Here is a 15892-nt window from a genome sequence, read left to right as displayed (position 1 = left end):
ATATAGCAATATAAAACCATAAATAATTAAATAATAATAAGTAAATTATTCCAAGTGGAAATAAGTCCAGGACCACCCTATTGGCTTAGGGTGTCTGACACTCCAAGGGAGGAGTTGTAAAGCTTGATGGCCACAGGTAGAAATGATTTCCTATGACACTCAGTGTTACATCTTGGTGGAATGAGTCTCAGGCTGAATGTATTCCTGTGCCTAACCAGTACATTATGGAGTGGATGGGAGTCATTGTCCAAGATGGCATGCAACTTGGACAGCATCCTCTTTTCAGACACCACCGTCAGAGAGTCCAGTTCCACCCCCACAACATCACTGGCCTTACGACTGAGTGTGTTGATTATGTTGGTGTCTGCTACCTTCAGCCTGCTGCCCCAGCACACAACAGCAAACATGATAGCACTATTATTAAATTAAATAAGAGATCACAGATTTTAAGGCAGGTGGCTAGAGAATTTTGTTAAAAATATCCACGTGAAACATGAACATAGACAGTCCAGGATTGTCTTGGCATTGTCTAGTCTGTTCAAGGAAAAAACCAATAATACTTAAAATATCTGCCTAACTCTTCCAAACTCTAGAATAAGGAGCAATTCAAATTTCAAACAGATTATAGAGATCATTATTTTTCTACTGTCCATAAGAAACAACACTTTTTTTAACACTATCCAAACATTTATTCAACCCTCTACACTTTTTTTTATCAGTAAGACTTATGAAACATTCCCAGAAATCCCAACAACTCTGAAAAAGACAACACTTGAAATTTAAAGCACTTTCTTATTGTCTCCATTAGTGCATAGGTGAAGCCTCAGGAAGATGGTGGTCATGCTGTTGGTGCTGGCCTACTGGAGATTCTGGTGGGGTATTTTCTAATGTAAAACTTTGTACTGCCTGTCTTTTCTTATCAGCAGCCATTTTGTTTCTTTGATAACTCTTTACTGTTGTCTCTTCAGTGTCAGGTCAGATTTTGGTAATTGTGAGATGAGCTTAAGTTTTCCTGTCTCCTTTATTTTTTTGTATCTCTCTTTCTCTTTCAAGGTACTACTGATATTTCACTGGGTCTTTAATTGTGTCTGTGTATTTTTTTGATCGGTTTCCTGATGATTTTGAAGCCAGCTTAACAATGTCACCAATGGAAATAGTAATGACATTTCTCACTTTTTAAAGAAACAGTTGGCTAAGTCTTGCACTTGCTAACTTGAATGGGTAGGTAGCTCGTAAATGTAACTTAAATATACAGAAATAAAGTGACGTTATTTATTTCTCAGTTAAAACACTCGAATAGTAACTCATTTGGTAATGACACATATAGCCTTCTCTCAGATCAGGAGTATGAAACTTTAAATTACTCACATTTCTGGGCATCAAAATGTCAGTCTTCTGTCACATGTTCCCCTGTCACTTCTCTTTTACATGGCAACCACATAAGCAGTTGTTTGAAAAAACTTGATTGATCACTAATGTGTGTTGCGTGTTGGTAATGACAGAAGTGTTGGAGATAGTAGTCCTTTGTCATAAAAAAATGTACAAGTTGTATAAAAATAACCCAGATGAATTGGACATGTGTTTTAAAAAATGTTGTGAGAAAGTACAAACTAAAAGTTTCATGAATGTAATACCTATTATTACTTTATTTCGAGGACAAAGTTACAGGGTCTGGGTAGGAGACAAGCACAAAATAGTGAATTTTCTGGCACATTCAAGTTTTTAACTCACTTAAAAATTAAGGAAATATTATTTATGAAGTATCCTGAATAAAAGTTTAGTTACCATTACCTAACTTCTAAAACTACAGTACTTGTTTTTGTAAAAACTATTTTTCTCTTGAAAATCTGTCCCAGGGACAGAAAAGTTACCCTAATTAAAGAATCACCCTTGAAGTGTTAGTTGATACAATTACAATAGTAACATTCAAAAGGCAATTAGGTGAATACTTGAGTGGGGTTAAAATGGATTGGGTAGGTAAGCTATTTGAGGGGTTCTGCTTTGAGAACTGTTCACAGTAAGCTTTTTTCATTATTCAGTCTTAGTGGGGTAGACCCTTGGGTGGGTTTTCGTAGTGCTGAAGGGTTTGTGCATGCTGTGGTTATCAGACAGTTGATGGATCATCTGAATTCTTTCTCTCTGCCTCCTCTACTTAAGGTGACTAGATTTTTGTTTGTTGAATCTTAGATTTCAATTCCTTCACAACTTCTTTCTCTTTGAGCTGGACATTTCCAGTCTGAACCTTTGCCTTTTTAGTTAATCAGCTCTTGAATCTCCTGCTCATTCTATCCAAACTGAACCTGGTGGTTTGCAGCTGAGAAGTTAAGTGTTGGTGATAAACAATCTTATTTGCAAGAATGTGCAACTCCTACTTCCAGAGCACCAAACTCTCCCAAGACTGTCTAATCTGGAGTGAGGGGATTGAGATCATGAAGTCAAGTTGGACTTCCCTCCCTGATTGGAGTAATTTGTTGCCTTCTGGAGAGCTTTTCTCAAGCATTTCAGCTCCAGCCTAGTCTGTTAATCTGTGCATAAGAGATGCTGGAAATCCAGAGCAGCACACAAAATGCTGGTTGAGACCCTTCATGAAGACTGGAAAGGAAGGGTGAAGAAACCAGGATAAGGAGGTAGGGGAAGGGGAAGGAGTTCAGCTGACAGGTGAGGGGGAAGATGGGGGGTGGTGAAGTGAGAAGCTGGGACGTGATGGGTTGAAAAGATAAAGGGCTAAAGAAAAGGAATCTGATAGAAGAGGAAGATGAACCATGGAACAAGGGAATGGAAGAGGGATGCCAAAGGGAGGTGATGGAAAGAGGAGGAGGGAAAAGGTAGGAGGAGGAGCTGGAATGGAAGAGAAAGGGGGTGGGGCAGAAATTACCAGAAATTTTTTTAAAAATCAATGTTTATACCGTTAGGTTGGAATATAGCTCCTCTAACCTCAGAGCGGCTTCATCATTGCAATAGTGGAGGCCATGGATTGGCTTGTCAGAATGGGAATGGGAAGTAAAATTAAAATGGGCGGTCACTAGAAAATCCTGCCTGTTGTGACAGATTGAAGGTGCTTGACTGAGTCATCCCTGGATACAGTAGGCGACCCCGACAGGCTCGCAGCTGAAGTGTTGCTTCATCTGGAAGAGCCTTGTTTGGGGCCCTGAGTAGTGATGAAGGAGGAGGTGAAGAGGCAGATATAGCACTTGCCCTGCTTGCAGGGGTAAATGCTGGTAGGAAGATCAGTGGGAAGGAATGTGTGAACAAATGTGTCACAGAGAGAGCGGTCGCTGTGGAAAATGGAGAGTGGAGGGTTGGAGGGCTATCCCATTGAAAATGGCGGAGGTTGTGGAAAATAATGCATTTGATGCAGAAGCTTGTGAGCAGTAAGTAAGGACATGGGGAACAATTAACCTAAATATGTCAGAATCCTAAAGACGTGAAAACCCTTATCCATTCCCAGTGCAAAGTCTCCATCCCTAAATAAGTCTGCAGGAAACGTCCCAGAGTAATTCCCAGTGCACTGTATGTGGGTATTGGTGGATTTTGAAACTATTGAACCCTCCAGTGTTATGATGGGCATACACTAAAGAATGAAGATATTTAGGCTCCAATGTTTAACACAAGTCAAGTCAAGTCACTTTTTATTGTCATTTCGACCATAACTGCTGGTACAGTACATAGTAAAAACAAGACAACGTTTTTTCAGGATCATGGTGTTAGATGACACAGTACAAAAACTAGACTGAACTACGTAAAAAATAACACAGAAAAAAAAACTACACTAGACTACAGACCTACCCAGGACTGCATAAAGTGCACAAAAACAGTGCAGGCATTACAATAAACAATAAACAAGACAATAGGGCAGTAAGGTGTCAGCCCAGGCTCTGGGTATTGAGGAGTCTGATAGCTTGGGGGAAGAAACTGTTACATAGTCTGGTCGTGAGAGCCCAAATGCTTCGGTGCCTTTTCCCAGACGGCAGGAGGGAGAAGAGTTTGTATGAGGGGTGCGTGGGGTCCTTCATAATGCTGTTCGCTTTGCGGATGCAGCGTGTAGTGTAAGTGTCCGTGATGGCGGGAAGAGAGACCCCGATGATCTTCTCAGCTGACCTCACATTTTCTTACCCGCATTAAATATATAAATAGACCACTTTTTATATTGTAGATTTTTATCCCAGGGTCTATGCATATCCAAGTGAATGTTTACTTTGTTTTCTCATAGAGAGTGGGTGTTCCACTGAACCTAGAAACCAGTGGTTTTCTGGATATCAACAGCTGCAACATTGCCATACAAACAAATGTGCTCAACGATGATCAAACAGCTGAGCTGCATCTGGAGACAGCATGTGATCCCAAGTACACGGTGAAGGGGCTCCTGAAGCATTCCATTCCTCTCCTGAGTAGCCAAGGCCTTCCCGGTGAGAGTGAAATTCTTCTGTCTGCTGCAAAGGGAGAGAAAATGGATAGTTCTTTCCTGCTGCAGTCTGGAAATTGCAAATTCCGAGCCAGTGGGAACTTGAGTCCTGGCGCAAAAGCAGAGTGGATGTGGGTCACTGAAACGGATTGCCAAGTTTTACAGGTAGAACTAAGTTAAAGTAAAAATATGAAAGAACCATAAATCCTGTGACGAGTAAATATGTAATCTCCAAAGAATGTATACTTCTTTAAAAATAGGAAGCATACTTTTAGGTTTAGAAGGTCAGGATTGACCAAATTCATTGATGCCTATTAAAAAGATAAAGAATATGCTTAAGAAGGAAATTTTGAGGGCAAAGAGAAGAGAGTATGAGATAGATCTGGCAGGTAAGGTAAAACCCAAGATTATATTAGGAGTAAAAAGGTGGCTAGGGAGAGAAGGCCCACTAAGAGATCAGCATGGCTACTTCGTGAGGTGGGTGGGATTTTTAACAAATATTTCTCGTCAGTGTTTATTGCAGAAATTAAAGTGTTTACTTAAGAGCTAAGGGTATCAAGTGGAGATGCTTTGGAGGATATTCATATTATTAGGGAGGAGCTATTTGCAGTCTTACACTGCATTAAAGTGAGTAAGTCCTTAGGGCCATGTGCATCTTTGGACTTGAGGGTGGCTAGACAAGAAATTGTGGAGGGCCTTGCAGAGATACTTCATTGTTGGCCATTGGTGGAGTTCCTGAGGACTAGATGGACAAGTCAGGGAATTACATCAGTAGTGGGCAAATTCCTGGAGGGATTTTGATAGACTGATTCTGATTACGAGTCAGCATGGCTTTGTGTGTGGGAAGTCATGGTTGATGAACCTTTTAGAGTCTTTGAAGCAGTAACCAAAAAGATAGATGAGGGTAGGGCAGTAGATATTGTATATTTGGACTTTAGCAAAGTGTCAATAAGTGCCAATGGGATAGGCTAGTCTGGAATGTTAAGTCCTTTGGAATCCAGGAGGGCTGGTTAGATGGATTCAAAGCTAGGAAGTGTAATGTGGTGCTTGAAGGTTGGTTCTTGGAATGCTGGCCACTGACCAGTGATGTGCCACAGGGGTCGATGCTGGGAATCTTGTTATTATTTACCTAAGTTATTTGGATGCAAACACACAATGCGTAATCAGTATGTTTGTAGATGACATGAAACTAGGAGGAATTGTTGAAAGTGAAGAAGGTAATGTTAGGTTACAAGGAGGATCTTGATCATTAGGGAAATAGGCTGAGGGGTGGCAAATGAATTTCAATATAAATAAGTGTGAGGTTATGCATTTTGGAAAGTCAAACAAGTCAATGACTTATACTGTGAAAGGTAGGGCACTAGGGAGGGTAATGGGACAGAGGGACTAATGACTGCAAGTACATAGTTCATTGAAAATGGTGGCCTTCATCTGCTGTTTAAGATGGCGTACTTGGAATGCTGTATGCAGGTTTGTTGTGTTATAGGAAAGATGTGGTTAAACTGGCAGGAGTAAAGAAACAATTATGAGGTGTTGCCAGGGCTCGAGGGATTAAGTTATAGGGATAGATAAGCCAGGCTAGGTCTTTATTACCTGGAATATAGAAGAATGAGGGGTGGTATTATAGAAATGTTTAGAATTATGAGAGGCAGAGATAAAGTGGACAGTAAACATGAGGAAATCTGCAGATGTTGGAAGTTCAAACAACACACACAAAATGCTGGTGGAATGCAGTAGGCCAGGCAGCATCTGTAGGGAGAAGCACTGTTGACGTTTCAGGCGGAGACCCTTTGTCAGGACTAACTGAAAGGAAAGCTAGTAAGAGATTTGAAAGTAGTGGGGGGAGGGGACATGTGAAATGATAGGAGACGACTGGAGGGGGTGGGATGAAGCTAAGAGCTGGAAAGGTGATTGGCAAAAGGGATACAGAGCTGGAGAAGGGAAAGGATCATGGGACAGGAGGACTAGGGAGAAAGAAAGGGGGAGGGGAGCACCAGAGGGAGATGGAGAACAGGCAGAGTGATGGGCAGAGAGAGAGGAAAAAAAAGAGGAGGGGGAAAAAGCTAAATATATCAGGGATGGAGTAAGAAGGGGAGGAGGGGCATTAACAGAAGTTAGAGAAGTCAATGTTCATGCCATCAGGTTGGAGGCTACCCAGCCGATATATAAGGTGGTGTTCCTCCAACCTGAGTGTGGCTTCATCTTGACAGTAGAGGAGGCCATGGATAGACATATCAGAATGGGAATGTGACATGGAATTAAAATGTGTGGCCACTGGGAGATCCTGCTTTCTCTGGCGGACAGAGCATATGCTCTATCTACGCTCTTGGGTAGGTATAGGGTCTCAGCCCGAAACGTCGACAGTGCTTCTCCCTATAGATGCTGCCTGGCCTGCTGTGTTCCACCAGCATTTTGTGTGTGTTGCTTAAAGTGGACAGTAAGTCATTTTCTCAGAGTAGCGAAGTCCTAAACTTGGGTGAATAGATTTAGGGTGAGAAGGGAAAGATTTAAAAGGGACTGGGGGAGGCATTTTTTTTGTGCTGAGAGTGATGAGAATATAGAACAAACTGCTGGAAGAATTGGCTGAGGCAGGTACGATAGTATAATTTAAGAAATACTTGGGTAGATACATGGAGAGGTGGGACTTGGAGGGAAATGGACTGAACACAGGAAATTGGGCCTGCTGAGTCAACAAGGACTCAATGGGCTGAAGGGCCTATACCTATGCTGTGTTGCCTTGGGTACTATCACCTCACAGCTTATTGTTTCATCTGCCCTCCTCCACTCATCTGGCCTATCACCTCCCAGCTTCTTACTTCACTGCCCTACCCACCTATCACCTTCTAGCTTGTACTCTTTCCCAACACCACCGCCTTATTCTAGCTTCTTCCCTTTTCCTTTCTAGTCCTGAAAGGGTCTTGGCCCAAAAAGTCGATGATTTATTCATTTCCATAGATGCTGCCTGATCTGCTGAGTTCCTCCAGCGTTTTCTGTCTGTTCTGTTACTTTATGACTTTCTTGCAATCTAGGATGTACTATGAGAAGAGGTAGTGTATTGTAGGGGACTGAATAGTAACTTTTAAAGATGCTTTAAGTGAAAAATTGGTTCATAAGACTAGTGAAAAGTTGGTTTATAGGTGTAAGGAAAAGTTCTTCTGAAGAGTATCATGAAATAGGGAAAAAGTATGCTCATGTGCTTAATGATTCCTTAAATGTTACACACAGTGTATTGAAGCTCATTTTTATTTCTAAAGTTCAAAGTAAATTTTATATCAAAGTAAATGTATGTCACCATATACAACCCTGAGATTCATTTTCCTGTGGACATACTCAGCAAATCTATGGAATATTAACTATATGAGGATCGATGAAAGATCAACCAGAGTGCAGAAGACAACAAACTGTGAAAATGCAAATATAAATAAATAGCAATAAGTAATGAGAACATGTGGTAAAGAGTCCGTAAAGTGAGATAATTGGTTGTGAAAATATTTCAATGATGGGGCAAGTGAGTGTAGTTACTTTTATTCAAGAGCCTGATGGTTGAGGGGTAGCAACTGTTCTTGAACCTGGTGATGTGAGTCCTGAGGCTCTTGTACCTTTTACCTGATGGCAGCAGTGCGAAGAGAGCATGGCCTTGGGTGGTGGGGATCTCTGATGATGAATTCTAGTTAAATAGTTGTTTAGGAAGTAACACCACACCATTTTAGGAAATCAGCATTGTAAATGCATGTCAAATACATTGATTACATTTATTAAAAGTCATTAATATTTTCCAGTAGAAAGTAGTAATCGCAGAATTTACCCAATCCCAAAGTGTTGCATGTGTTCATATATCTATAAGGAGGACCAACGTTGTCGATTAAGAAGTTCTGTTGTTCATCATTGAAAGACACTGCAATTAATATTTTAGGATGAATTACTCTCATTATGTTATTTATATCTCTGATCCATTTCATAAGAAGTTCAAGATGTTTGTTTCAAACAGATGTTTACAACAAACAAACAATAGGACATTATTTACCACAGATGTCTTTTTTAGAATTTCATGATTCCAGCCCATTCACAGTGCAATGGATCCATTCAGATTGATGGCTGTAAAGGAGAACTTTTAACCAGCATCCAATTAGAAGAGAGCAGTGCTTCCTTGGAGCTAAGGACAGAGTGTGACCCGAAAGTCAACGTGGAAGCCAGCTTTGATCATAACTTGCCGGTGTTGGGGGGAATTCCGGCCCACAACAGGCTCTTGTTTACAACAGAAAAACGCTCAAAATCTGAGTTTGATTTGGATTTGAAGTTAGGCACCTGTCACCTTCTAGCAAGTGGAGGTCTTCAAGTGAAAAATAAAACAGAAATAAACTTTATGGTGGATAATAAATGCGAGAAGCTGCAGGTATGATTAATATTTTTCCCCTGACTATGTTAGAAGCTTATTAGTGAATTTGTTAGATTTCTGCTGCTTTACTGCACCAGGGTGAACAGATTCTATTCTGTTAAATAAGTGGCCAATATTGAATCAGTGAGATACTTTAATTTTGTGTCCAAACTTGTCTATTGTTGGTTGTCTGCCATGTCCAATGATGACAGGACACCTATGTGGGAGAGTTTTTAAAGTGGAAAAGTTGTTGCCCTGGAGCAGTTTCACTCTCTTAACCTCAGAAGTCCGACTTCAGTGATGCTCACAAGCATCTTCGGTCGCAGTGGATGACCATGATGTTTTCTGTGCCTTGTCATGCCCTTCGCTCTCCCAGAGTGCCGCAGTACCACCTTCCACTGTAGATCTCATCCATGCATTCCACTCTGCATACTGGGGAATGAGGCTGCCAACCACCCTCAGGTGGCTTAGCCCGCCTGTCAAAGCGGGGTACCAGGGTGTGGCCACTGACGCATGCAAGCAGCTACTCGGAGCCGCAGACGAGAGCTGTGTGCTGAGTGGGGATCAAAGGTGAGTGAGCTGCCCACGAATGGACACGACAAGCCCCTTCACTAGAGGTGTTACCCTTTCCTGGACGCTTCCTACACCCCAAAGTTCATCTAATAAAATACGGCAAAGTGATAGCACTAGCAGGCCTTGAACAAAACATAGGCCAGTGCTGCTGTCAATGTCTATTCATATGCAGTCTTATCAATGAAATGAAACCTCATATAATTTCATACACAGGTCAGGCTGAAGGTTTAATGTTTACTGTTTAATAATATTACTCTTCACTATGACATCAGAAGATGGTTCTTCCTGCAAGAAAATGCAAATATGTCAGGTTGTGCATTCCAATCTTATGCATATCTCCAATTTTCAGCAAGTGTCAGCATTTCTACCAGGCAGCAGGGGCCCTCTGCTGCATCACCAAAACGAGTTGGCTAGGCCTAAAAATTTCCTCATCAAGCACAATGATTTGATGTGCTGAATGAGATAATTTTATCAGAAACCAATTATATATTTTGTATATGGGTGAGGCGATTCCAAACATTGATGTCAGTCTTCTGTGCCAGTTATGCATATGCTTCAAGGCTTTGAATATATTTAATAGAATCAGTTTGAAATTGCTGCTGAGTAAATATAAAGTTCTTCCATGTTGATGAGGCATGCAAATGCTAGAAGTGATCTTAATCAAAGGGTTGAAATTTAATTTGGAGTTAAGGGATCCCCGTCCCCCCGACTCCCAGGATTCTGCCTGGAAGTGCAAAATTTTGATTCTCATCAAGGTATGTCCAATCTTTAACACTTCTTCTGTGATTGCCTCCACCTTCCTCACCTCTACCCGCCTCCCCTCAATCTGGCTCCTTGCGTCTCAAGTTGAATCTTTCCTCATTGGCCCCCACTGCTGAATTTCTTCACTGGTTCTTTCAACTCCACTGATCACTTCCTTTAGCTTCCACACTCACCATTTCCTTGGCCTTCAGCCTGACCTCTCCAAGGGATCCTCATACCCAGCCCCCTCTACCACTTTCCCTCCTTCCTGCCACTCAGACATTACTTCTCCTCTGTTTTAACCACCCCTCCCCAAGTTACTTTCCCTCCTGCCCCACCCATTTAATTCAGTTTCCATTCTGTGCAAAGAAACTATATAGGCAGGACCATCAGTCTGGTTCCAAAACACAAAATGCCTTGAGTCATGGAATGAGATGCAGAATACTTTGGCTTCAGAACCTGAAACAAAACTGCTGTGTGCCCCAGACAACTTTGCCTAAAACATGGACATGCTTTGAATAGTCTCTAGACTGTCGTGTGTTTATTACCTTAATAACTTGCTTCAGATGTATTACAGATATTAGTGCAGTAAGATTTAAGTAAAATATATTTCCTTTGTGCATAGACTGAAAGCAGTTCTAATTTGTATTTATTGCTCACATTCATCTTCATTTAAAAGTTTTGACATGTCGGTCTTAGTCTTAAAAGAGGTATAGCTCTTCACACACTATCTCCTGTGCTATCTTGACTATAGCTCTTCACACCCTGTCTCCTGCAGCAATCTTAACAATATGTCTTCCCACCATCTACTGTGCTATCTTGACTATAGCTCTTCCTAAAATGTCTCCTGCAGCGATCTTGACTATACCTCTTTCCACCCTGTCTTCTGCAAAATATGTCATTCCTCTTTTTTCGCAGTTTCTCTGTCTCCTCTGCATCTGTTCACAGTATGTGGCTTTTTTTCCCAGAATAGCAGAGATGTCCGCCCCCTTCAAAGAACAGGTTTCCCTTCCTCCACCATGGATGCTGCCCTCTCAGCTGTATCTTCGCCATTTGCTGGACATCTCCCCTCACCCCACCTTCCCTCCATCTTAACAGGGACAGAGTTCCTCAAGTCCTCACCTACCACTGCATGAGTGTCCACATCCAGCATATTATTCTCTGCAACTTCCGCCATCTTCAACAGGATCCTATTGCCAAAAATATCCTTACCTCTCCCACACTCTCCACTTTCCACAGAATTTGCTCCATCCGTGATTCCCCTGTTTATTCATGCCTCCCCACTAATCTCCCTCCTGAAACAGAAGAAGTGCTACACCTCCTCATTCAACACCTCCCTCACCTTCATTCTGGGCCCCAGATAGTCCTTCCAGGTGAGGCAGCACCTCACCTGCAAATCCGTTGGGGTCATCTACTGTATCCGGTGTGACCGATGTGGCCTCCTCTATGTTGCTGAGGTCCGACATAGATTGGGGGACCGCTTTGTTGAGCACCTTCGCTCCATCTGCAAAAAGTGGGTTTTCCCGGTGGCTATCCCTGCTACTTCTAATCCTCACTCCCATTCCAAAATGTCGGTCCAAGGCCTGCCCTACTGTCATAATGAGGCCCTTCTCAAGATGAAGGAGCAGCACCTCATATTCTGCCAGGATGGCCTCCAACCTGAAGGCATGAACTTCAATTTCTCTGACTCCTGGTTATATTTTCCCTCTCCTCCTTCCCCCTTCATTCCATTCCCCACTCTGTCTCCACTCCTACTTCTTCTCTTCTCATCTGCCTATCACCTCCCCCAAGTGCCCCTCCTTCCCTTTTCCTCTTGGTTCACCCTCCTCGCCTTCATTTCCAGCCCTTTGCCTTTTCCACCAATCGCCTTCCAGCTTCTTACTTCACACCCCTCCCCCACACATCTGGCTTCATCCGTCACCTTCCAGCTTGTACTCCCTTCCCTCCCCGCACCAACTTGCTCTGGCTTCCTCCCCCTTCCGTTCCAGTCCTGATGAGGGGTCTCAGCCTGAAATAGCGACTGTTTTCATTTCCATAGATGCTACCTGACCTGCTGAGTTCCTCCAGCATTTTGTGTGTGTTACTGTGGGTTTCCAACTTTGGCCGAATCTCTTGTGTTTAAGCCTCCGTCTTTTCTGTATTCTCCAACTCTTATTGAGTGAGAGTCAATCAGTATGGCCAGAGCCACCTGCTTTTCTAAATTCTGGCTATTGGTGTTAATTTGATGGTTCTCAGAGACTGCACATCTTCCTCTGAGTAGAATTTCGGTATGGTGGTAGCTGTGGCTGCATGAGTGAAGAATACAAGTAGCCCCTGGCAGTAGACACTGCAGCAACAGCAGGCAGAGTCTTTCAACCTTCAGATCCACTGATGTTTCAGGAGGAAAGTGTACCAGCTCTGCCCCTTTTAACCCTCTCCATTCCCATGGTTACCTGCAGCTTCTGCACTTTCTGGTGCCAAATCTGTAGGCCTCCCTCAAGGAAATTCACATCCTTTTCCTGACTGACCAGAACGCACATCATTCGTTAGTGTACGGGAAGTTCATATCTTTGATTTTACTTAAAGTTAACAATATGACTCTACATACTTATATACTACTGCAGAGCTAAAGATAACATTTCATCTGGTCTGTAACTCTCAAACTTTCAGGAGCTGGGAGCACCCATGAAGATTGATGGATCAGCGTACACTGTGGTAAATGGAGTCAGCTTTGAGTCCCAGATGCAGATAATTGTTGATCAAACCACTCTGGAAGGTCAGCTGACTTTAAATGCTGGTGGTGTAAGTACTCCATGGAGATTCCAATCACGTCTTCTCAATGGCACATTTATTAAAATTGGACAAAATATGTCAACAGAAATCAGTTGGGGACAAAAGATAATCAATCAGTGGAGTGAGGATGCTTAAATGTCAGGCATTATATTGCACTGCAACTGAAAAACACGATTATAAAATCTGCTAATGAGACTTGCAGTTAATAACATTAAACTGACTCATTTCCCATACTGAAGGAACATTATTAAATCCGTCTATAAAATATGTATATAATGATTAAAGTATACAATTACCAACAGTAACTTTAACAATTTCTTCCCCTCAAGAGCAAGCACGAGATCAATGCCTCATTGTTACACAACATTGAAGCGGCCACACAACTTGGCATTCCAAGAAATACAGCCGTCATACTAACAGTCGAGAGGCAAGATGACGCATACAAGCGGTCTGTCCAATTTATTATTGACAGCAAACAGGTAAAGTATTACAGTTCAAAGTACCTGTTCAAATGGGTAAGAAGTCTAACCAATGTTGCAAAACTGTACCAACTATTTCAAATCCTGTTTATTTAATAACATATAACTTTAGCATCTCATAAAGTAAAGATGAACATGCTAGTTGTTGCAAAAGAGCCTGCTCTGAATTCTTCATAGTTTATTGGTGTTCATTAGTATACTATGATTCATTCAGTGAGGTTACCATGGCATAATTCCACAGGTTAATTACCATTAATTTGGTGCAGTGGTTTTCAGTATGAGACAGATGATTACCTTGCACTCTGACAAGAAAGCTGATTGAAATTCCAACGGCAGCAATAATGAAAAGTGCATTTAGAACATTTATTTGGAAAATGATTTTCTTCAATAATAAATCAGTGACATAATTTATTCAGGAAAGTAACAGAGAAAACATTATTGTGTTCACTCAACATATAATTAAATGTCAGGATAAAAGGTTCTCTATTTTATGGATGAGCTCATTTTCCCAATTTGTGTCTGTTCACCCCTGACTCTGCATAGGTTCTTGTTCTAAAGAGAAGAAAAATTACAACTGTCTTATCCTGCAATGCACCACATGATCAGTCACTTACCAACTCCCAACAATCCCCCGTCAACTTATTACAAATGCGTCTGTTCAGGTGCCACTATAGAAAAATATTCTGAATGCTTCACAAATCGAGGTTGCACTGAAGAGAGTGGGAAGGAATTTAAAAGAAAATTAATGAAGGAATAATAGAAGAAATATGATTCATGAATTTTTTGAGTATGAGCGTGAATGAAGCAGGGTGGTGCTGATGTCCTGCTCGAGCACAATGGTACAGAATGAAGTACAGAATACGTGGTGATTCCAGTGTGTGAACAGGGTCCAAGGTTAAACAGGATTGCAAGTATAGTGATACCGTAGAGTAATCTATAGAGAGTAGTTCGGATTTGAATTCAACAAGGCAAGAATAAATCAGCAATGTCCAGAACTTTGTGAAGGAGAAGGTTTGTAAGATAGAGTAAGAAGGAATCCTCAGAGGATCGTGCATTTTCAAATGTCAGTGTTAGCACACCTGTGACTTGCTTCATATGTGTGACAGACTTGACATTTCTGGGCACCTTGCAATTTATTGACAACAATAAAGTAATATCATTATTGAAGTATCATGAGATGTGATTGCAAATTAGCATACTTTATCCAAATCTGTGGACTTTAAATCCAATCATAATGAGATGTAGCATGCCCCCAATGTTAATATGATATATTGAATATATCCATAGAAAAAGCTTTCATTAATCTACTGCAAATATGATTATATTTCATTTAGATAATTGAAGATTTGACTTTTGTTCACAAAGCAAATCACATTTCATTAAACTATAAACTTACTCATAATATTGAGTTACTCAAGACCTTCTTCAAAGATGACCACATTGATATACAGGTAAGCAGCCAGTCAACGAAACATAAATGTAATGTTTGTTTATTATTTATTTATCTAAAATACGTAAAGACTTTCAGTCATGTTGGTTGAAATCTGTTTCATATAAATGTTAGCATTGTTAAATACTTGTAATGTAAATGATTGGCGCCAGTGGAAAGAAGGAAGACAAAAATATGCTGGCGCCTACTCACCATCAGGGACATATTGTGTATAGAGAACGGAGCCGCGTAAGGAGCAGTAATATCATCAGCAGTCTCACCCACCCTGCACACAGACTGTCTGTCTCACTCCCATCAGGGAGGAGGCTACATAGCATCCATGCCAGGACCACCAGACTCAAAACTAATTACTTTCAACACCTCATCCACTAAAACAGCCACTACTTTATTATTTCCTGTCAGTCACATTATATACACCCTGGGTTACTTTATAGATGTGTGTGTGTGTGTGTGTGTGTGTGTGTGTGTGTGTGTGTGTGTGTGTGTGTGTGTGTGTGTGTGTGTGTGTGTGTGTGTGTGTGTGTGTGTGTGTGTGTGTGTGTGTGTGTGTGTGTGTGTGTGTGTGCGTGCGTGTGTTTATTTAAGTTTTTATGCTCACTGTTTTATTTATTCTTATTGCATTGTTTAAACTTTGTCTTTTTTTGTGCTACATCGGACCTGGAGTAACAATTGTTCTCCTTTACACTTGTGTACAGGAAATTTCATTAAACAAAGTTGAATCCTTAATCTTGAACTTTGAACTAGTTTAACAGAAAATAAAATTTCACATAAATCTTGAATAAAGGTTTAAGCTAATGTCCATAAAATCCTATTGGAACAGCAGAGGTGATATCTGAGCCTGTGTTCATTAAGCAGTTCCTTACGGGGAGCATGATTTTTTTATATGATGTCACATTTCAATAATGTCTATAATATTTTAAGCAGTTATTTTCTCACATAGCATTTTTAGTCATTCGTTAAATTCCTACCAGTGCCATGCTGAATAGATTAAATAGGGTATCCGAAGTTTAATGTAATTTCAATGACCTGGATATCGAATGACATGATTACACATTATTGTATATTGTAGCTAGTTGGCAGATTCACTTTTTACAATGTAC

General features: G+C 41.1%; 1 protein-coding gene across 1 annotated transcript in view; it reads left to right on the top strand.

Moving 5' to 3' along the window:
* Positions 1 to 15892, top strand: part of LOC140735572 (uncharacterized) — a 288689-nt gene that overhangs the window by 203101 nt on the left and 69696 nt on the right. Inside the window, exons 44-48 of the mRNA XM_073060773.1 lie at positions 4211 to 4567; positions 8445 to 8795; positions 12741 to 12872; positions 13193 to 13342; positions 14677 to 14793. Coding sequence (XP_072916874.1) covers positions 4211 to 4567; positions 8445 to 8795; positions 12741 to 12872; positions 13193 to 13342; positions 14677 to 14793 — 1107 coding nt within the window. The remainder of the gene's footprint in view (positions 1 to 4210; positions 4568 to 8444; positions 8796 to 12740; positions 12873 to 13192; positions 13343 to 14676; positions 14794 to 15892) is intronic.

Source organism: Hemitrygon akajei, chromosome 11 (assembly GCF_048418815.1).
Source record: "Hemitrygon akajei chromosome 11, sHemAka1.3, whole genome shotgun sequence".
Lineage (NCBI taxonomy): Eukaryota > Metazoa > Chordata > Chondrichthyes > Myliobatiformes > Dasyatidae > Hemitrygon > Hemitrygon akajei.
The sequence above is the reverse complement of the archived record's forward strand: the minus strand, read 5'-3'. Positions and strand labels throughout refer to the sequence as shown.